This window comes from Ostrea edulis, chromosome 7 (genome assembly GCF_947568905.1).
Source record: "Ostrea edulis chromosome 7, xbOstEdul1.1, whole genome shotgun sequence".
NCBI lineage: Eukaryota > Metazoa > Mollusca > Bivalvia > Ostreida > Ostreidae > Ostrea > Ostrea edulis.
Window position 1 is genome coordinate 43,094,460 of NC_079170.1, and position 23,075 is coordinate 43,117,534.

Below are 23,075 nucleotides of genomic sequence, written 5' to 3' on the forward strand. Positions count from 1 at the left end.
GACATAACTATCATATGATACATATATCGTATGATTATAAAGTACATGTATATGTACTTTTATACCTGCATCACTTTAAGAATATAATTTTCTTACTTCCTTGACCATAAATGTTATTCGCATGATGAGAGCGGTACATTACCGGCATGTATCAAATTTTCCTGGTTTAAGTACATGTATAATTCATGGGGACTTGACTTTATACTTGTAAAGTCATTATTCTTTTAAGGAGAACAACTCAAATTAATGGGCATATAATAAGGGAAATTAAACTCTATGAATATTGAATTAACGATTTTACAAAATATGTTCTGTCTTACTGATTTCAAATTACATCGATGACTATTTTGATGATAATCAGATAAAAGACTGTACAATTTATCTGCAGTACTTACTTAGAAATGGTCCTCAGCGAAGCATCGGTAATGTGGGTGTGGGACAGATTGAGGTACAGGATAATTTTACAGCCTTTTACAACTAATTTTAGGGACTCATCCTAGAAAAAAAATTCAGATATTCATTTTATGAATAAAATGTACAAGACTTAGTATATATAAAAACACTTATAGATCTCTAAACAATTTAACAAAAAAAATTTTCACATAATATCTTTGGTTGCTTAGATTAATTAACCTCTAGTTACAAATTTAGTCATACTAATTGTCCAAGATTAAATTAAGATAAAGCGTTCTGACAAAATACTGTCTATTTATTGCATGAATTATTAACAGTTTGTTTGTTTCATTAGTAAATACAGTTGAACTTTCAAATATGGTATTTCAAATATCGGTATCTTGAATACCATGGACATGTTAAAGTACGTGCGCTGGAAGTCCCAACTACATTTTGTTTCTGGGCACGATCAAGTTCGAGATAACAAGGTTTGACGGTACTTACATCCAGACCCTTGCACTCTGACAGGTTGAGATCCTGTAGATTTCTGCATTCACTGACGGCCATGAAGGTGGAGGAGTGAAGCTGGGAACAGCCGCGCATGCTCAGGTGAATCAGGTACGGCCGACATTTAGACAGGAGTTTTGTGGTCACCGTGTCAGTCACTCTGTTAGTGAGATTTCCGAGATAGAGGCTTAGTCTATATAGAGTTTACATTTTCTCAAGAAAAAAAATGCTCGAATTACATTAAAAAATTTAGATTAAAAGCTAGGAAAATAATTAACTCAACCAACTAGCCCAAAAACTGATTTTCAAACTGTATGTAATTATTAATTTAAATATGGTACAGTAATTCATATATGAATTGTGTTTTAACTTGTATACTCGGAAGAAAACTTCTCTTCTTTAAACCTTAACATGATCAGCCATCAAAAAGAAGTCTTGAAATTAAATTTTATAATAAAAAAAATTTCATGTTTAGTTCTAACTCTATAATCTATAAAGCAAAAATGATATGAATATTATACTTGATTTCTCTAGCAATTCTACAAAGCTGTTGTTAATATTTACAAGTATTTCTCTTCACAAGAACATGGGTTTATGCTGCAGACATTTAACATGAACAAGACACTACACTTCACAACTACAGCATAATTATTTCTGACGAGACTAGAAGTAGATTTCTCTATTTCTTTTCTAGGACAGCTGCAAGAGAGGTTATATACAAAGGGCAATAACTGTGATGTATCTTGTAAGCAGTGAGTGGCTTCCCCTTCACCTGTGAAACAGTCTATTAAAAAGGATTTTTCAAAAACTCCATAATGTTCTGTGACAAAAACCTAAAGAATATTGATTAAGGAATTAAGAAAGCCAAAACATATCTAAAATTCATTAATGAAATATGATTTGTCAATACAATGAGCATCTGATTATATCTGAATGATATCATTCACTCCCATGAACCATTTAACACTGTAAATTAATTTGGATAAAATAGAGAATCTGTATGAAACACTGTATCATTAAAACTTAAATTCATTGCAAGTTAGGAATTTGTCTACGCTCTCCTATATCAGAAAATTTTGGCACAATGGATTTTTTTTTTAATGGCAGATGATGAGAAATTGCAAATATTGAAAGCTAGCTTCCAAATTTCCTTTCATATGAATCATAATTGCATAAAATAAAAATAATTATAATTAATCAAAAAGTGTCAAAAATATTTCTATGTACAGTAAAACACAGATACAGTGAACATGTTTATAATGAATTCACATTTACAGCAAAGTGATTTTCATTCCCTGCAGTTTTAAAACATATCATGAATTTATTGAATATAATAAATCATTTTTTGGTGATAATTGTTTATGGGGGAAATCGGGACATCTTATGTAATGATATGACAATGTTTTATATTTGCTAATTTCCCCCTTTGTTTGTGGACCTTCATTTTTGTTATTTTTTCCAAATGATATATTTCATTCTCAGTCCATTCCTTGTCATTTAATAAAAACAAGCTTTGGTGAGCTGTTTCTTGTAAGGAGAACTGTATGAGACAAATGTAGTTGTTTGTCCCCAGCACTTCACAATAAGCATGTTTTACTGTAATTGTTCGTCCCCCAGCACTTCACTATAAGCATGTTTTTACTGTAATTGTTCGTCCCCAGCACTTCACTATAAGCGTGTTTTACTGTAATTGTTCGTCCCCAGCACTTCACTATAAGCATGTTTTACTGTAATTGTTCGTCCCCAGCATTTCACTATAAGCGTGTTTTACTGTAATTGTTCGTCCCCAGCACGTCACTATAAGCGTGTTTTACTGTAATTGTTCGTCCCCAGCACTTCCCTATAAGTGTGTTTTACTGTAATTGTTCATCCCCAGCACTTCATTATAAGCGTGTTTTACTGTAATTATTTGTCCCCAGCACTTCACTATAAGCGTGTTTTACTGTAATTGTTCATCCCCAGCACTTCACTATAAGCATGTTTTACTGTAATTGTTCGTCCCCCAGCACTTCACTATAAGCATGTTTTACTGTAATTGTTCGTCCCCAGCACTTCACTATAAGCGTGTTTTACTGTAATTGTTCGTCCCCAGCACTTCACTATAAACGTGTTTTACTGTAATTGTTCATCCCCAGCACTTCACTATCAGCGTGTTTTACTGTACTTTTCTACTTTAAGAAAAATCTGCCCAAATATTCCACTGCCAAAGTCAGCTGATATACAATTATATAGAGTTTTTGAGAGGAAACAGTATTACACACTAGATATATATAAAGCCCGAGGCTCTGGTGTTAAATATTAAACAGTGTATATATACACAGGCTGGTAATATATGACATATAGCTTCAATAATGTGTCTCATACCCATAGGCCAATCTACATGGTCCAGTCAAAAAATCCAAGCCAAAAATAGAAGGAAAAAATCCAACACAGTTATAACACACATTTCTGGGCATGCAAAGTTTAGTGCAGAATTAATTCATGATTTTTGATATATTCTAAATTTCTTTGCGATTTTAATGGGCTGTAATGATTTTGTATATCAATTATTGCTTGATTCTACTCACAAGATGTGTATGGTGTGATTGATAAGGATGAAGGAAATTCCTAATTCTTTTTTTTCACCAGGTAATGTAATACTTAATCATATCTCACTGATTGCCTGTGTCATATTATGTGTTACAGAATTATTGTATAATGCTAATATTCAGTGTGCAATAAACATCTTTCAGACAGTAAAATAGCCCATAAAAATGGCATGCATGTTGTGCATTAATTAACCCAATCCATGATGGTTAAAATCTTAGAACACTGTAGGGTCAGTATTATTTGTGCAGGGTAGGATCAGAGGTAACAATGAATACAGGGGAAATGTTAAGGTGACCTTAAAACAGATGAACCCAATAACATGTGTATAAAACTACACAAAAAACTCATCAACCACACCCACTCTCCCAGCCAACACCCAGTCCCATCAACCACGCCCACTCTCCCAGCCAACAACCATGCAGTCCCATCAAACTCATACATAATTGCATATCTTCAATCGTGTGTGACTAATCTTAAGACCATACGATTTTCTGCATTTCAAATACATTTTCTAGCCCATTGATATTATAATATTAATTTCCATGCAATATGTGTAATACCAATTTGATAATTGCAGGTTACAGCTATTTACTTTACAATTTGAAGCTTACAAAATGTACATATTAAGTGAGAGGGGTTTTTCATTATTATATAAACACATCAAAAGAAGGAAATAAATTCAATAAAATTTTTTGCAAGCTTAACTAACATGAATATATGAGAGCTGAAACATTAGTCGAATAATACAGCCTCAGTACCTTAAAGGAATAGCTCCAAATTATTGACACATGCCATTACAATGAGGTATAGTGTAATTAAAGAGTTTAAATAAATGTATGATTTCAAACTTAATGCAGTGAAGACGAGGACTATGCATTCTGTATTGCATTTATAAACATATTTTATAAGAATAATTATGGGATGAAATATTACATCTTAAAAGTATCTGAACTGATGCTGCAATTTATCATGCGAGAAGAATTTAGAAGTACTTTGATATGAAATCTTTTCAGTAAGTGTTCTTTGGAACCTGTTTTAAATTCAGCACATAAATCATACCTGTTTCTCACTTTGCTGAAATCCAGCTGAAGAAAAAAGAAAAATTAATTCTATTTCATATGAGTCTTATCATGCAATGTACATATCAAATATGACATTTATATCAGCATCACAAATGACTTATCATTACATTGTACCTTATGTTCTGATTCAGAAAACCAGTCATAACTACACCATCACTGATCTCAGTCACAAATTAAAACTACTCTAAATCTCGATGAGAAATATAACATGGACATTTGTTTCAATCTACAGTATTGTTCTGTATGTGTTTGATTTAAGCAGATTTTGAAGACTGTCACATTACCAGTGAAATTTAACAATATCCGTTTACACCTTACCCTATGGTAGGCGATGACTGCCGCACGTTACCAGTGACATTTAACAATATCCATTTACACCTTACCCTATGGTAGGCGATGACTGCCACGTGTTACCAGTGACATTTAACGATGTCTGTTTACACCTTACCCTATGGTAGGCGATGACTGCCACGTGTTACCAGTGACATTTAACAATATCCATTTACACCTTACCCTATGGTAGGCGATGACTGCCACGTGTTACCAGTGAAATTTAACGATATCTGTTTACACCTTACCCTATGGTAGGCGATGACTGCCACGTGTTACCAGTGAAATTTAACGATATCTGTTTACACCTTACCCTATGGTAGGCGATGACTGCCACATGTTACCAGTGACATTTAACGATATCTGTTTACACCTTACCCTATGGTAGGCGATGACTGCCACGTGTTACCAGTGACATTTAACGATATCCATTTACACCTTACCCTATGGTAGGCGATGACTGCCACGTGTTACCAGTGACATTTAACGATATCTGTTTACACCTTACCCTATGGTAGGCGATGACTGCCACGTGTTACCAGTGACATTTAACGATGTCTGTTTACACCTTACCCTATGGTAGGCGATGACTGCCACGTGTTACCAGTGACATATAACGATATCCGTTTACACCTTACCCTATGGTAGGCGATGACTGCCACATGTTACCAGTGAAATTTAACGATATCCGTTCACACCTTACCCTATGGTAGGCGATGACTGCCACGTGTTACCAGTGACATTTAACGATATCTGTTCACACCTTACCCTATGGTAGGCGATGACTGCCACGTGTTACCAGTGACATTTAACGATATCTGTTTACACCTTACCCTATGGTAGGCGATGACTGCCACGTGTTACCAGTGACATTTAACGATGTCTGTTTACACCTTACCCTATGGTAGGCGATGACTGCCACGTGTTACCAGTGACATTTAACGATATCTGTTTACACCTTACCCTATGGTAGGCGATGACTGCCGCACGTTACCAGTGAAATTTAACGATATCTGTTTACACCTTACCCTATGGTAGGCGATGACTGCCGCGTGTTACCAGTGACATTTAATGATATCTGTTTACACCTTACCCTATTCCAGAGACTGGAGTGGTAGGCGATGACCTTCCAGGATCTACACACACAGGCACAGCGGGCCAGGTCTGCGATGTCCAGAAAACTAAAGACCTGGAAATGGAATCATGGAGCATTATAAAACAACAGAGAATTGGGTACATGGTGCTCCAAACAAAGAGATATTTACTTTATCAGATTGAAGGCATACTTTATGTAGCTTGTAGGTATATGTACAACATACTAAATGTATGTGCCAAATAAAGATATTTTCACATGGAAAATATTTCAAATTTCACTTATTCCTGACCATAACAAACAGCCATGCTAAATAACAGGTTGGCACACATGAGTTACTTATTCCTATAACTACTACTCTACATCATATACGTGTATAGTGTATATGTATGACCTTCATTAAGGAGAAGGTTTGTATAGGGTTTAGCCTGCTGTCTTCTAAGAATATATTAATGTCTGTGTCAATTAAACACCAAATTTCTACTGTAGTACTAACACCATGTGCCAAATTTCCACTCTGATGATGCTGTGGTAGCACAGTGTTATAATCTTGACAGTGAGCTCAATCTCGAGCTGTCTAGACAGTTTATTATTACCTTGACAGAGAGCTCAATCTCGAGCTGTCTAGAGTTCATAATTACCTTGGAAGGGAGCTCAATCTCGAGCTGTCTTAAGAGTTTATTTCCTTGACAGTCAGTTCAAACTTGAATTTCTAGAGAATTTATCATAACCTTGACAGTGAGTTCAATCCCAAGCTTTCTAGAGAGTCTATGATTACCTTGACAGCGAGCTCAATCCCGAGCTGACCAGATAGCTTGTCCTGAGCGTCTCCATCTCCTTGACCAAACGTCTCCTCATCGTCCACATTCTCTCCTCGCTCCAGCCTCTGTCGGCACAAACATAAACACATCAGTTCACGTACACTACAGTACACTCACTTCTGCTGTTAGTACTATATGGCTTTTAAGCATATAATAAATTAAATATTAAAATGATTATATTTTGGTTGAAGTAATATAGATTTTAGTTTTTGAGACAATTATTGCTGCCTTGGGGTATAAAGTTTAAGATAACTGCTCAAAATGATGCGGATATAAAATTTTGTCAGTAATTATTGAATTAAATAGGAAAATTTAATCAAACTCTCTAATTCTCATCACTTATATGCAAGATAAGAATGTTCACATTTTAAAAAAATGTTTTTGTTAATTTTATATAACAGAAAAGTAATGAGGGAATATGCTACAATGTCAGATAGCAAAGAAGATAAGGAGACAGAAGATACACAGGTCACCAGTCGGAGAAGGGAGGTAACTTGCACTGAGATATTTGTTGACGTTAATTACATTTTTAACAGTTCATCTTTATGAATATAATATGCCTTTATGTAATCAATGCATGCTGTAAAATTTAGCGGCAGCTATGCGCAAAATATGCTAATTCAGTTGTGAATGTAAATGAAGCAAACTTTCTCTATTATCAACAAGCAAAGTTGATACCTAAACTAATAACAGATTAATATACGCAGAGATAAAAATGTTCATTAACTTACTATCCTTAAGACACTCTAGTTTCTTTCAGATTAATTCGTCAAAAATTTGTACTAAACTTTTAGATACTGAATCGAATTCAGACAAGGAATGTTTTTAATAAAAGAATTACAGCATTAATTGTACCGACTGGGAATTTGTAGAGAAAAGTCCATTCTAAGTTCTATGATTAAGAGAGAAAAGTTAGGAGGGGGGGGGGGGGGGTATAAACTGGTAGAGGGGTCAGGATGTGGGTGTTACTTTGTGGAGCTCTCAAGGTCACTTCAAGGACAAGAATCAATGGATCAGGACATTATACATCACAAACAGGAACACATGATGAGGGATCCACTGAATTAATCAATTTTGTCTTAGCTATCCTTCACCATATTTTTCTAACAGTATAGGCATTATAAATTTAGTTCTGGTATTATAAAGTTCAACCAATTGACAATTGAGTTTTGAGATTTAATTCTGTATCTATTGATTGAACATTCAGGGGAACTAAATCAATCATGTGTTACTGTTTGGGATATTCTGAATTTCCATCTAACGGGACAATCAACACTTCACATCTACACGTGTATTTTTGTTACACATGTAATCTACGACTACATGTCGTTAGCATGTATCTAATTATCTATTTGTTATCCTAGTATTCAATATTTTAACTAACTACTATTTAAAACAATTGAAAACAATTACCATGGCAATTGAACTTACATTTTGGGGCAGGGGGGAAGGGGCTTACTTGATAATATTCAGAACCTTTGCATGCTTAGCAATGAGAACAAATTGTACAAGAAAATCTTTCTCTTCATACAGTATGTATTACCATTTAGAGACACACTGAATTTTGATTATACCTTTAGAAACTTCACATCACCTTGTCATCTTTATAAATAAATAATATGTCTTTAAATCAGGCAAAAGACATAAAATGCTTAAATCAGAAAAATATAAAATATTCTCAAAGAAGATTCTGAATACCATCTTCTAATAACAATTTTTCAAATTTGCTTTTCTTGCAGAAATTTTTTTTTCTAAATAAATTTTGCTACTTATATCAAAACATCTGGAGAAAGAGAATGACAAATTTATACAGTTTTATTATACTTTACATGTGTCGTTTGATTTTTGCTCTACTTCAAAATCGCAATAATGCGGACAAAATTTTACGCAGCACGCAGGTTAATGAAGCTAATTCACAGCATGCAGTGTCAAGCAGCAATACATTGTACATCAAAATAAAAACAACGTTACCCGCAGGCTGATCTTAAAAAAGTGAATGTGAAAGCACCAACATAAATTAGAATTCAAACAAAACCTACACATACACAATATAATACAGTGCTTGGTATATTCTATTGCTGGGAAGTTTACGAAGCTGGATGGAGGGGAATCCCCACGGGTAAGACCTACAGCTAATACTGGCTTAACCTTCGTCTCCCACGTTCATTTCAGCGATATTTGCATCTAATTTCGTTATAAGCAGACCTGGTTATTGCTGACTAAGTTTGATATATAATTATATATAAATATATATATATATATAGCAAGTGTAATTATCTACTAATATATTGTCTTGTGGCCCTGAAAGAGGAATTTGTGCAGGAATATAATATATACAAGTAGAATACGGTTTTATTGTTCCAAATTTTTGTAGATTTCATTAAATTTATTAATAACCTCCCATTTTATAAAAACGGTATACTTTCTATGTTATGCGTTTAAACAGAAATAGTTCTATTCTTAGTGCAATTTGTATTAAGATTGTTATTGGTGAATTTGACTTTAAAGTTAACAGAAATAGTTACTCTACTATATCAAACCGTTCTTTAGGTTGGGAGAGAAAACTAGTTTTCGGAAAATAATATCATTGACAAGTACATGTATTTTTATTGTTATCTCAAATTCACTGGTTATCAGAGAAGCGATTCACAACATGGTGACCGTTGATGACGGTCCGAGTTGTGCAACATTGACTAAGATATTTCAGGAGGAAACTTTACTTTAATATGACTATCTTAATAGGTTAGATTACAAAAAAACCCAAAACCAGTAGCAATAGGTGAGAGTTCATGAGCAGTTAGTTTTACAGCCAGCCCCATTAGATCTAAAAATAAAACTGAGAAACAAAGCCCAAAGTCCAAACGACACCAAGACGTGTCTCTACTGACCAGCGTCATCTGTGTACCAAAAAATAAAACGCTCAGAGTTACATGTGTGTAGTTGTACAGGACATAGGATCGAATTTACGAATTTATCCTGAATATTCAAAACGTAAAATATAAAACTTTTACTACACATTTACCGGTATCTAGTATACTTCCTCAAAATATTACATGCATATCACAACTTTTTCTACCAAACAATAATCATTACAAGCGAAGACTATCATATTCAGGCTAAATAACAGCTGTATAACACTTTGATAGATATATATATATCATTCATTTCAAAAAAAAAATATTGCAACTAAAAGCTACTATTGCATTTTCCGGACATGCGAACTCTCTTTTGCCCTCTAAAAATGACTCCTCCTTACGAGATGAAGTGCTGTTACAGATTTTAGAGCAGTACAATGAACATGTTTAAGATCTGACACATTGTAAATTACAAAAGTGATTAACAAAATGTGAAACCATGATATTGTTTCATACAGTTGTTTAAGGACTCAAGCCTCAGCGCATATATAAGGAGAGGGCGGGGCTTGCTCCAGATTTACCTCGAAGTACTCCCGCTGGTCCTTGTTGCGTTTGGCCACAGCCCGCCATTCTCTAAATAACACAATCCCCACACTGACGAAGTAGATCCTCTTCAGCTTGTGATAGGCCACTGTAAAACAATGTCATATTATGGTGCGCGTGCTCTCGAATAATTAGAATATGAAAAGTAAGTCCTCAAGCTTTCTCTTATCATCTTATCAAATCCAGTACCATTACTGTACATCAATACGACACAATTACTGTCCATCGACATGATACGATTAGTGGAAATACGACTACAGTAGACTGATACAATTATTATTGACTGTTATGATATTATTAATGTCGAATAATGTGATACAATTAATGTCGACTGATGTGATACAATTACATGACCAATACAATTAATGTCGACTGATATGATACGATTATATGATATCAATAATGTCGACTGATATGACACGATTACATATTAATAATGTCGACTGATATGATACAATATATATTACATGATATTATTAATGTTGACTGATATGATACGAGTGCATGATATCAATAATGTTGACTGATATGATACGATTACATGATATTATTAATATCGACTGATATGATTCAATTACATGATACTAATAATGTCGACTGATATGATATGATTACATGATATCAATAATGTCCACTGATATGATATGATTACATGATATTATTAATATCGACTGATATGATTCAATTACATGATACTAATAATGTCGACTGATATGATATGATTACATGATATCAATAATGTCCACTGATATGATATGATTACATGATATTATTAATATCGACTAATATGATATATGATTACATGATATTACTAATGTCGACTGATATGATACGATTACATGATATCATTAATATTGACTCATATAATATGATTAATGTCAACTGCTCACTACTTACTAGCTTGACATCCTTTTCTATATCGTAACCAGTCCTAAAACATTTCAAAACAATTCATTTCCCTGGTAATTTTTAATCATTTACTGCATTAATATATAAACAATTCATTTCCCTGGTAATTCTTAATCATTTACTGCATTAATAAATAAACAATTTACTGCAATCGGGACAGCTCAAAGTTCAACTTGACAATTTACAAATCATAAATCATGAGAATTAGACAATTTGATCCACAGCTTTACACCGCTGTCTCTGTGTAGTGATCTAGGAGATGCAATGAATATCTGACTTGGAGATTTTCCTTCAGGAGCTAAATTTAATTTGATGCTTACCCTCCACACATTCAGATGAACTCTCAGGATCCTATGAGCATGATGAAGTGCAGCCCGGTTCATCTTTTTCTCCATCGCCTGTTTCTTCTTTTTCTTGTGCAGATAATACTGCATCCAGGCACTGAAATGTCCTCATATTTAACATTATCTTAATCAATTCATATCTATTTGCTATTTAAGGTTTTGATGTTTGTTGCTCAGACAGAGGTACAACTCTCGGGCAAGAGAATACTGCCATTCTACCCAGAGTACAATATATATACCTCATTCTTTCTTACCGGTACATGTATCTCAAATTCTACAGAAGTTTTTATCATTCAATTATCAACTCCCACATACTGAATATAAAGTAGCTAGGTTAACAAAAATCTGTGGACATTTTGTTACATCTACAAGTGTTGACAGACAGACACACGGACACATTGGTCATTGTAGGAGGGGTTTCCACACCTTCGATACGAAGTCCTTACAAAATAAGTCCCACTGACAACCTCAGGATGTTCTCTATATTGCTTACACAGCCAAAGTATAACATAAAAGAACCATCCCGATTGGCTATAACAGTCTGAGATAATTGCATATATTAGATGACTGTTGAGTGTTCCTAAGGAATACCTAATTGCATATGATTGATGTGTGTAAGTGATGTTCATTATTTTGTATTGATTATACATTAGCCACAGGATTTATTGAAAATGTGATACCAGTGTGCATATAATTGGCATCAAATTGCAAATCTTCACTTGGGCCACAATTAATTACTGATAACTATGATTACTGTAAGTCACTATATATAAGACACTAATACTAGTATATACTGATCCTCACAGGAGCCAGCGGAGGGTTAAGTTTGGTCTAGAGCTACATGCATAAGACTACATTATATAACAGTAGATTTTCATAATTATGTTTATTACAAATTTTATAATGATCGGCTCAGTTTAGAATTAATTCTTACCTAAAACACATGTTTTTTAGACTCATGTTGTAATGACCATAAGCTGTGGCATACATTTCAGGAGTGGGCTGAAAAAACCAAACAAAGCTGCGATTATTTTTTGTTTTCACTTTCTTCAATTTAACTGGATAAAAGAAATAATAAAGCGAATCAATGCTGTAAATCAAAGCAACAACGATATTCTTATTACTTTAACTTGGAAAAAAAGATTGATTTTTCAAATTGCTGACTTCAGTTTATTTAATTTGTTTGTCAAATTTAAATGATTGATGATAAAAGAATCGCAAATCAAGAAATATATCTGCTGTAAAATAAAGCACCAAGAGAAAATAGCATATCATAACTTATAAAATAAAATATTAATCTTACTAATCATGTAGTTGTAAATTTCTCAACTTTTAAATTTTAAAACATATCAATATATACCGATATCACTGCATGTGTACAGTCACTTATACTTACTTCTTGAGGCTCTGACATACTAATTTCCATATATTAAGGTGATCAGTATTTATATGACAATAACCATCCAATTCTTGCTGTATATCATTAATAGTTTAAATTCTGTGAACTGTCTTAATGTTTCCTGCACTGAGCCAAGTCATACCTGTAGGACTCAATTTACACTGTACCCACAAAATCAATACTACAGTTCCCTGGATTTTCACTGTTCTAACAAATCCAGTCACCCTGTTAATATTTTATGACTGCATGCTTCTTAAGCAAAGTTACAAATCTATATACACACATTAACAAGCACTTGTCTCTACATCGACACCTTTCCCACCTACATATCACACGATCATCTAATTCTAAATGTATGTCTTCTACCACTATAAAACACTCCGATAATCTGTCTATTATCTGCTGGGTCTAAGACATAGAATAATATGTTAGAGAGATTGGACAGAGAAAGGTATCCCATAATCCATTACTACTATCCCATAATCCTTTACTGCTATATCCCATAATCCTTTACCACACCTCTTTACTGTGACTTAGACTACCAATGATGACAAGGGAGCATATCTCTATAAGGGCTTACAGCAAAGAGGTACCAAGGTTCCAAGATACACATTAAGGAGTATTGCATAAGATCCTGCATTTCCTAGTAAAGCAGTTGAAGGAATATGTCAGACCCTAGTGAGAAGAAAGCTGGTCACATGACCTGTAGTCTGAACAATCAGAGAGGAATTATCTGACCTCAGTATCCAGAGCATGTAAGATGTGAAATTGTGTCAATCAGTAATGTGTAGTTCTATCATTATATCATTTTTATATTAAATTAAATGTACATCCATAGTATTTCATTCTTTGTTGATCTACTGTCCATTTGGAATTTAATTGTGTTGCAGTACTACATGTACTTTAGTACGAGTATTATGAATTATTAATCCTTTGATTAAGATCTGTCACTAAATGATCTGTTCTTGACCTGTGATAATCAATATCCTTCTTTGGTTTCTCTTTCCTTTTCTGATAAATCTAACTGCTACATAATTTCAGCAAGAGGCCTGTGGACCATGACACTAGCCTGGCTGTGATTAATCATTTCATTATACGCATGAAGTCTGTCTATTATATATGAAGGCATTGCCACCAAGGCAAGTCTGAAAACTCTGTGATTGAGTCATTCAGCAGTAATTTGACCTTGACATGTATTACTGGTATAAATCAGTTCACTTGTAGGACTTCACATTCATGTACACAGATTCTGACCTTTAATAAACTTTTCACTTAATACATCTAAATGTGACTTCATCATCCTATAACAGTTCAAATGATAGGGTCAGTGTTATAATTTAACCTTTGGTCTTAATATATGACTTTGAACTTTATCTTACAAGAGATTTTGACTATGGCATTTCGCTTCACTAAATATGAAGTTTTTATTTTGTATAGGTCAAAGTGTTATGACCAAGGCTACAGGTACAAATAGGAAACCCCTAAATATGCATGATCCCACATTTTCTTACTCAAGGATTTAACAAAATTTAGCCTGTCGGAGTGTAGATGCCCATTTTGGATTTTCAACCCCTCTGGAATGATAGTGACAAACTGTCATAAGTAAATAAACATCTTACGCAAAGTTATTGCTAAGTAATCAGAAAGTCCACTTGAGACTAATTAATGGCTTAAATGATCTAATGAAAATTGAATATTTTCTACTCTGCATAATACCGATAATTGTAAACATTTGGTTGGTCAATGTGTGTGGTGAATTCTGTGCGAAATTATCAAGGTATAAAAGAAGTTCATGGACATTCCATTTTGCTTTTTTGTTATTAAAATCATGCAATTCATCATATCTGATCTAATATTATCAAAGCATGCATCTTTTTTTCTAATTGTGCTTAATTGTCATTATAGAGTACACAAATGGTTTGTAAACTCCTTCAGATAAATGTATGCTCATGCAAATTGCCCAGTGTACGTGTTTGTACAGGTTTGTGACAATGATTAAGGAAAGCTAGAATATTGCCATTTTCAGATGTTTCATTCTCTATGTGATCCCATGCATGCTATTAAGGTCTCCAACATGCAAGTTTTCTCAGCTGTAAGGAAATGCAAGGCTGCACACTGGATTGACAAACATGAATTTTGTTAAACGAGTTATAGAAGACAAGTTCAATTTCACAAAATCCAAACTTCACTCATCAAACAGTCATCCTTGAAAGCAAAACCGAAGTGTTAATGGTAGAGACATTCTCTAGATTATATCTAAATACAGCAGTCTAAATTTTTTATTTAATCATTTGAACTTTTTCTCGACTTACATGTAAGCCATTGATGAGTGTACATAGGGATACACTTTCAAAATTTGCGCAACCAAAATCAAACACTTAATAAACATATATGGACACATTTTTTTCTCACTCATTTTCTGGATGAAGCAATAGTTTAACAAGATCTCTCAATCAACTCTACGAAAACAGAAGTCAGTTTGCAGCCCAACATATGAAATGAGTTAAATGAGAACTGGACACCATTCCACGTGTGAGAGGTGAGGCTATGACAAGTATAAAGCTTAAAGAATAGAGCAGACCCAGATTGTACGGTTCTTGGTAATGCCTTCAAATCGGCCACCAAAATACCCCTGTCCTCTCTGAATGTTGACGGGAATGTCTATATAATCCTACAAAAATTCAGTCTACAAATTAAAATAACACAGTACATTGTCTTGCACCATACATAAGACTTGTTTCAAAGTTACGTGCCAACTATGGCTATTCAATCTTGGAATGAAAGTCTACATGAAACTTAATTAGTGTAACAAATGTGCACATAAATGTTTACAAAATGATAGATGACTCCCAAAATTGATAGCTTAATTAACGACTACTATATAATGCATACATTCAGACTCCATGCACCCAAATATTTTGAAAGATGTGATTATTTAAACATATCTGTGTAAAGGGGAAAACACAGCCAATTGCGCCTATATTGTTAATTTAACATTAAATGAATTTTAACCTTAAATTAATTTAACATTATTTTAATGTTAAATTGACATTAATAGATAATTCATTGTTTAACGTCAAATGTGTTAAAGTTAAATTACATTAAATGCTTAATGTTAATTTAACAATTTAATGTTAAGCTGTGTAGGGGCCAAACCCACATATATACTTATAGACTCAGTCTTGGATTTCTCGAAAAAATCCCAAACTTAAGTTTGGGTTTTCTTTTAATTGAACAGTCAAAATATGAGTAAAATCCAAGTTTCGATTTAAGTTTATTTCAAGAAATCCAGGCTGGGTCTTTCGTGTCTGAAAGACATGGGCGTCTTACAGTGTATGGTCTCATTGTCTGGTGACTTAATTAAGATGGCTTTCTCCCTAGATATCAAAATTACCCATTCAACCTCTTTGAATGGGTATACTTTGTATATATTGATTAGCTGAAATCAATGTGCTTGGAATATAAGATTGTGAGCATTATAACATGGTTAATAAAGTTTTTAATTCTTTTAAAGGTATTAGAAAATTTAAAATATATATAATTGTAATACACTGGTACTATGTACAGTATTTTGCTGTGAGAATAAGTTAATCAAGGAATATGTAATGATATACAATTGAAATGTATATTAATAAGCGTTAGTTATCTGAGCTGAAAATATTTTTGCACATTGCAGTTCTGCTAGAAAAATATAAAAATTAAATGTTAATATTTTCTCATTAAAAAAGAGGAAAAGTCTGTATTTTGTGGATATAAAAAAAATTAAAGTATCAGTATAGATCAGCTAGCTTTTAATTGTGTTCAGCATAAAAGTTGTTTTGAAAAATTGATAAGTGCAATGTTTTGTACCATGTCCTTTTCATCCTAGAAATGGGAAAAAATTAAAAGCAAAAATTTCAACAAACAATACACTAATGAAAAATCATAATTATATCAATTCTGATGAAACGTACATTTAAAAAAAAAAACAGGATTGAAGGATTTGATTTAAACTCTCAACTGGAAAATGAATATGTACAAGTATAAGTAAATAACTGAGAAAATGAATAAATAATATGAAAAAACAGTATACAATGGATTTAATGGGTATTATATTGTTTTAACTATACTGGTTAAAATGCCATAATTCCCACATTGCATAAAATCAAAAGGAGAAAATTTTCAATCCATCAAGAATTCAAAATAACAAAAACTATAAATATTGTACTAGATATTTCCATATAGTTCTGCACCTGTATGTGATAAAAAAAAAAAAATTATCTTACTGAACCAAATCACCAGAAAAATTCTGTATCCTACACTTACAAAATACAGGCGAATGGGAAAGTCGGGAAATCGTTTCATAATTTCAAGCTAAAAGTGAACACACTTTAATAAGGTAGACTTCTAAATATATATCACAATTTTTTTTATCAGTCTCAATAGTGTTGTGTAGACCCTATAGGGAATATGGTATTAAGGATTTCAGTGAATATCAATTGTTATTTTGGGTTTGGTTGGTGAACATGATTATATGGGTATGGTAATATGAATTTAGACTATACATGTATCAATATAATAACTGTTAACAGAAATACAATCCAGTCCCATATAGGGTGTGCTTTTATCATTTTGTTTCACATGAATTAAACTACATTATATTTCATATTAAAAACATATGGATTGACTTTAAAGAAAAAGCATGTAAACATGCATGAACAATGCAGCACAGGAAATGATTTGCTATTTCAAAAATTCATATTGCACATGAATGGAAACCTATAATTGGATGGATTTACATTTTTTAAAGAAAAACCACTAAAATTACATCTCAATCAAACAATGCATCAAATAAAAAAAAAAAAGAAACATGTTCTATGTATCGGACTGACTTTCTATTAGAATAAATATGATATCTTCATACCTCCCCCCTTTTCACTGACTATATATATATGCATGCTCTGTTATAAATGACATGTGACCAAGAAAAATGGCTGCCTATTCCTGCTGCCTAATCCTATATATGTATTTATTGTTCATATATACATGAATAAATTACTGTTCAAATCAAATCAAGTATAATAGATATACAAGAACTATTACTTTGGTGTTTAATTACCTGGCCATATTTTTTCAGTTTTATATCATGATTTATTCTCATGCATATGTCTAGCTTTATGTTTTGTGACACAGCCAAAACAACATGTAATATGTGAGGAAATGCTTCAGCATATATATCTAAAATTCTCAATAAGGACATGATAACCACAGCATGGATTACTTACAATCATACTCTCGTCGTCAAGGTTGAAGATGAAATCCAAGTTGCTCTCTGTAATGATTTTATTTGGAGGCCTCATGTGTTCTTCCACAAACATATCCCTACAAAATGACAGAAGTCATTGTAGTACTCCATCTTTAACTTCCACAGAACTCATTGTAGTACCCCATCTTTAACTTCCACAGACTTTTCTTGATATTAAACTGATATATAAAGTACATGTATTAATTACTAAATAATGCCTACAAATTTACACCAAGAAATTCAGTGGAAGTACGTTCATATGTGTAATGACATATTGATTCAAAAACTTTCTAATCATTTTGTTCTACTTTTGAATCATTTTGTAGTACATTTTTTCTACATATAAAACTTTCTAATCATTTTGTTCTACTTTTGAATCATTTTGTAGTACATTTTTTCTATATATAAAACTTTCTAATCATTTTGTAGTACATTTTTTCTACGTATTTATGAACTGTAGTAAGGAGTGGAGGACTGTTAACCAATGCTCTAACTAACAGGAGTATCCACAGAGCCAAAGTCATTTAAAGAAAGACAACTAGTCTATAAGATAGAATACAATAGACCCTATACTTTCTAATGAACTGATAGTTCGCTTTTAATGTGTGTAATCAATCTGTAACAGATGGGGCTATATGGACCATGGATATTGGCCTGGGTAGCTCAGTGACTGGTTAGAGCACCTTATTAGTGATGCAGGGGTCTCAGATTCGATTCCCGGCCCAGCCATAAATTTTCTCCCTTCCTAAATATATTACATTTGGTGCAGTTGACCACCCCTTCAGGTGAAAGTCCTGCCAAAAGCAAAAAAATCTGAGTTGTGTGTCTTTGAGAGTGAAAACAATTAAGGAGGGAGTAAAATGTAGTACACCTAATTAAGTCTATATGGACTATGTGGATACTCAGTGCATAGAACACCTGACTAGTAAGGCAGAGGTCCCAGGTTTGATTCCTGGTCCAGCCCAAAATTTTCTCCTTTCCTATATTACAATTAAATAACACCAGATCTGATAACTTCATATTATTGAATACTATTAAAGATGTACTACAATTTCAAACTTGATAGGATTCAAATACCAATTAAGCTCATCAATTCCATTTTCTTTCAGGCATCTGAGTTTATCAAGGATAAACTGAAGTGGATCTCCAGGACACATAACTGCTAATCCTGTGAGAAGGGCCTGCAATGTAACAATAAGGTCAATCAGACAGTGAAACACAGGAATATCAACCTGAACAGAGACACATAGCAAAAAATAACAGTTGTCCAAAGTCTCACATTATCTCATGGCCTGTGGTACTTTGATAAAAATGCACAATTTATGCTCTGATTTAAAATTCATTTTACCATTTTGATAATCAAAGATCTATATTAATTTCGTCCAAATCCTATCAAGAAAACATTTAAATATATTTCTATAACAGAAAAATTAAAGCGTGGTCTCAAGAGGGCAACACATGCTCTGAAAGTCGACCAAATCAGCAAGATTTTAGCTTGCAATTTTTTTTTAAATTTGCCTCAATTATCTTTTGTTTAAACTTCACTTCACATCAGTTCATCAAACCAATTAACAGTCTATGCGAAAGACATCGGACCGTCGGACCTGACCGATGTGCAGTGCCTCAGGTCCGATGTGTCATTTTTTACACCGGACCGGAATGTCCGATGTCTCAGTATTCGGTTTTAAGCTTTATTATTTTGACGCGGAGTCAATTAAATGTTTGTTATAAGTAAAAAATATCACACAAATCCAAATACGTAAATGAATGTGATTAAACCGCATGGACCGTCTAAAGTATTATGCGGGAGGGATCCCTGGTATAGTATTACTAGTATAATAAATAAGATTTCCTTGGTTTTGCATTTTCACGTGTTTCTCTTTTTTACATTAGGTTTTTCGGTCTGACAAAATTTGGTTCGGTCCGGTGTGTTCATTGATTACACAGGACCGAATGTCCTGTGTGGTCCAAAAAACTTTCGTATAGACTGAATTAATATATAAAAATTGATAATTTATAGGTGCATGAGCCCATGAAATTAAGAGGTAAACACACTGCTGAAGGAGTGGCTAGTCTCACGTTATATAATGCCTCTGATATATGATGCTGGTCATATCACGTTAAAAGAATAAAAATACTTTCATATTGGGCATTTAATTCTGGTAAATATACACAGTGAACACTTTGTGAATTAACTTAAAATGAATAAAAGTTATCATGGAAACACATCACATCACCTCCCCTGGTCCATGGAATTAGCAGAAACGCCGAAAACTCAAGGTAATTACCAAAAACACCCCCAAAAATGCCAAAAACACCAATAATCATTAAAACACATATACATGATATTAGATCATATTTACAGAGTGTATATACATGTACATTCCCAAAGTTTTGTTCAAATTGATAGAAAATTGAATGATTTATGGCTAATCTTTATCAGCATGTATAGATGCTCCACAATAGTTGCCGTGCTATTTATAGCAACTTCATCGGACATATTATATCTAATCTTATTGTAATGGAAAAATATATTTGTCACATCTTCAAAACAGAAATGATGGTTGCAATGTGAATGAATTTTATGAAATGACAAATAACCACCTCCTTTGCCAACGATGTCGCCGAGAAATGCAATTTCAAAACTTAGCCATAAATCATTCAATTTTCCAATGTAATGGTCAACCTAGTTCGATCGCCAGTGGCCAGATAGATCAGATGGTAGAGCACCTGAGTGGAGATTCAGAGGGACCGGGTTCGAATCCCAGTTGGTCCATTGCATTTTCTCCCTTCCTTCCTGTTCCACTATCAATATGAAACTTTGGTAACAAATGCGCGTACATGAGATTTACCTAACACCCTGTAAGTGAATTTTAATGATACATTGATGGGGGTTGGGGGGTACTTTCTGTGGAGTTTTTGGTAATTACCTGATGCTTTCGGTATTTCCTTGAATTCCATGGAACCCTCGCTACTGTACTGTATAATCATAACTATTAAACTATTCAATAGTTTATTGACAGTATTGTTGCTGTAAACAATTTTGCTTTTTACGTCACAAATACGTATTTCATTCGGTAATATAACTAAATAAATTGTACATGGCCTTTATCCTCTGTAAATTTGCTGCTTCGGGTTGTTACTACATTTCCCTGCACGCACCTACACCTTACCTCGTATATATCTGGGAGCTTGTTAGAGCGAAGATAACGCTTCAATTCGGGCGTCTGCCCCTTCATTGAGGCAGCCATGGTTGCCATTTTTGTAACAAAAAAGAAAACTGTGGTACTGAACTACAAGTTAATCAGTGCAGAATGGGAAAAAAGCATTTCAAGTTGGAAAGAACAAACATCCCGCCATATTGTTTGGTAGCAACAAGATACCCGGATGTTAGGTTAGATAATGGGAAGTTTGGTTAATTCGTTCTTTATAAATTCGGGGGGGGGGGGTCATATTGTTTATGCATTTATATATATATATGAACATTGGACATGCATATTTACATTCTCAATGTGTTTGCCTTCGATATCTTTACCATAATTGGTTAAAAAGCTCAACAGAGCTTGTGTTGACTTATTAAATGTATACGGTATCGACTTCAAATAAAATTTACTGTACTACATTTAAGTTTATTGAAAAGATAGCCATTTCCTCATGAATTCATGTGAACGATGTGCATATGAATCTTGTTAAATATAGAACGACTATTCCATAACGACTGGGAATTCTCCGACATAAATGAAAAGAGAATGTATATACATGTATATAAAAAAAAAAAATGAATTTCAGTCTTGAAAATACATTATAGGGTATGAACAGCAACGCTTTGAACAAGCTTTTAAGTTAACTCGATACTCACAGTTTTATCTGATACAAGTTTAAAATGTGTATTTCTTTCCATTCATTAGAGTTAAAACTAACAAATTATCATATAAAATACACAGGTCATCACACTTTTTAAGATATGAGACGTACATAAACAGAATCAGGAGAGTAGTCAGCTGATACACAATCTGGTACATCATAATACTCCTGGCATGGGCTCTACGCTCCTGTAGTAAGGGCCAGTTGAGTTACTGGGTCATATTGGAGACACTGCTGGTTGTCCTAAAATCGTTCATTATCATTCTGGCAACTCTCCTCTGTACCATCTCCAGTTTGTTGATATTTTCTGTCGTATTCGGGTCCCAGATAACACTTGCATATTCCAGCAAGAGACGGACTACTGTCTTATAGCATAGGGCTTTGATCTCACGTAGGCATTGATGGATGTTACGCCGCAGAAAAGCATTCTTAGCAGGGCCGTAAATTACATGGAGGCGGAGGAGGCAGTTGCCTCCTCCAACTTTTGAGCCAAAAATAATTAAAATTTAAAGTTCATTAAAATTTATGTTGTTTCCAATAACTAAGAACATGATACTTCCCTTAAAAAGCATTCCAAATCTTTCTTTTAGAATGAGTTAGTCAAGTAACATCTTAGAAGGCCCCAGAATCAAGGATTTTGTACGAAACGTGTTCAGTGTTCACAAAATGTGCTCAACGTCTGGGGGCCTGGGCGGCCCCCAGACCACCGCCTAATTTCCTGCCTCCTCCAAATTGAAGGTTAATTTACGGCCCTGCTTAGTGATCTGGCTGAGGTGCTGAGTCCATTTCAAACTCTTGTGGATATTCACCCTAAGGTACTTGAATGGCAAAATCAACTACTTCAAGAGTGTGTGCATGGATGTTGTAGGGGTATTCTACACACTTCCCTTTGTTGGTGACATGCAGTACTTGAAATTTCTTGGAGTGGAACTCCATCAACCAATTGCTATACTGCGCATGCTATACATAGAGCTTCTAGGTCTTCTTGAAGCTTGATGGCGT

General features: G+C 33.7%; 1 protein-coding gene across 7 annotated transcripts in view; it reads right to left on the reverse strand.

The window, feature by feature from the left end:
- The window catches only part of LOC125655667 (dynein regulatory complex subunit 6-like), a 29,657-nt gene extending 8,063 nt beyond the window's left edge, over positions 1–21,594 (reverse strand). Inside the window, exons 1-15 of one of the 7 annotated variants that reach the window (XM_048886049.2) lie at positions 21,383–21,594; positions 19,287–19,390; positions 18,190–18,286; positions 15,507–15,596; positions 12,461–12,528; positions 11,503–11,623; positions 11,171–11,204; positions 10,252–10,361; positions 8,787–8,798; positions 6,773–6,880; positions 5,995–6,090; positions 4,549–4,574; positions 3,265–3,276; positions 898–1,060; positions 396–496 (exon numbers count right to left, since the gene is read on the reverse strand). In XM_048886049.2, the coding sequence (XP_048742006.2) occupies positions 396–496; positions 898–1,060; positions 3,265–3,276; positions 4,549–4,574; positions 5,995–6,090; positions 6,773–6,880; positions 8,787–8,798; positions 10,252–10,361; positions 11,171–11,204; positions 11,503–11,623; positions 12,461–12,528; positions 15,507–15,596; positions 18,190–18,286; positions 19,287–19,390; positions 21,383–21,469 (1,229 nt within the window). In that variant the 5' untranslated portion in view covers positions 21,470–21,594. Of the gene's footprint in view, positions 1–395; positions 497–897; positions 1,061–3,264; positions 3,277–4,548; positions 4,575–5,994; positions 6,091–6,772; positions 6,881–8,786; positions 8,799–10,251; positions 10,362–11,170; positions 11,205–11,502; positions 11,624–12,460; positions 12,529–15,506; positions 15,597–16,774; positions 16,790–18,189; positions 18,287–19,286; positions 19,391–21,382 lie in introns of all 7 variants that reach the window. The other 6 variants (XM_048886053.2, XM_048886054.2, XM_048886051.2 and 3 more) reach the window with 6 other exon arrangements.
- Between the last annotated feature and the right edge of the window lie 1,481 nt (positions 21,595–23,075).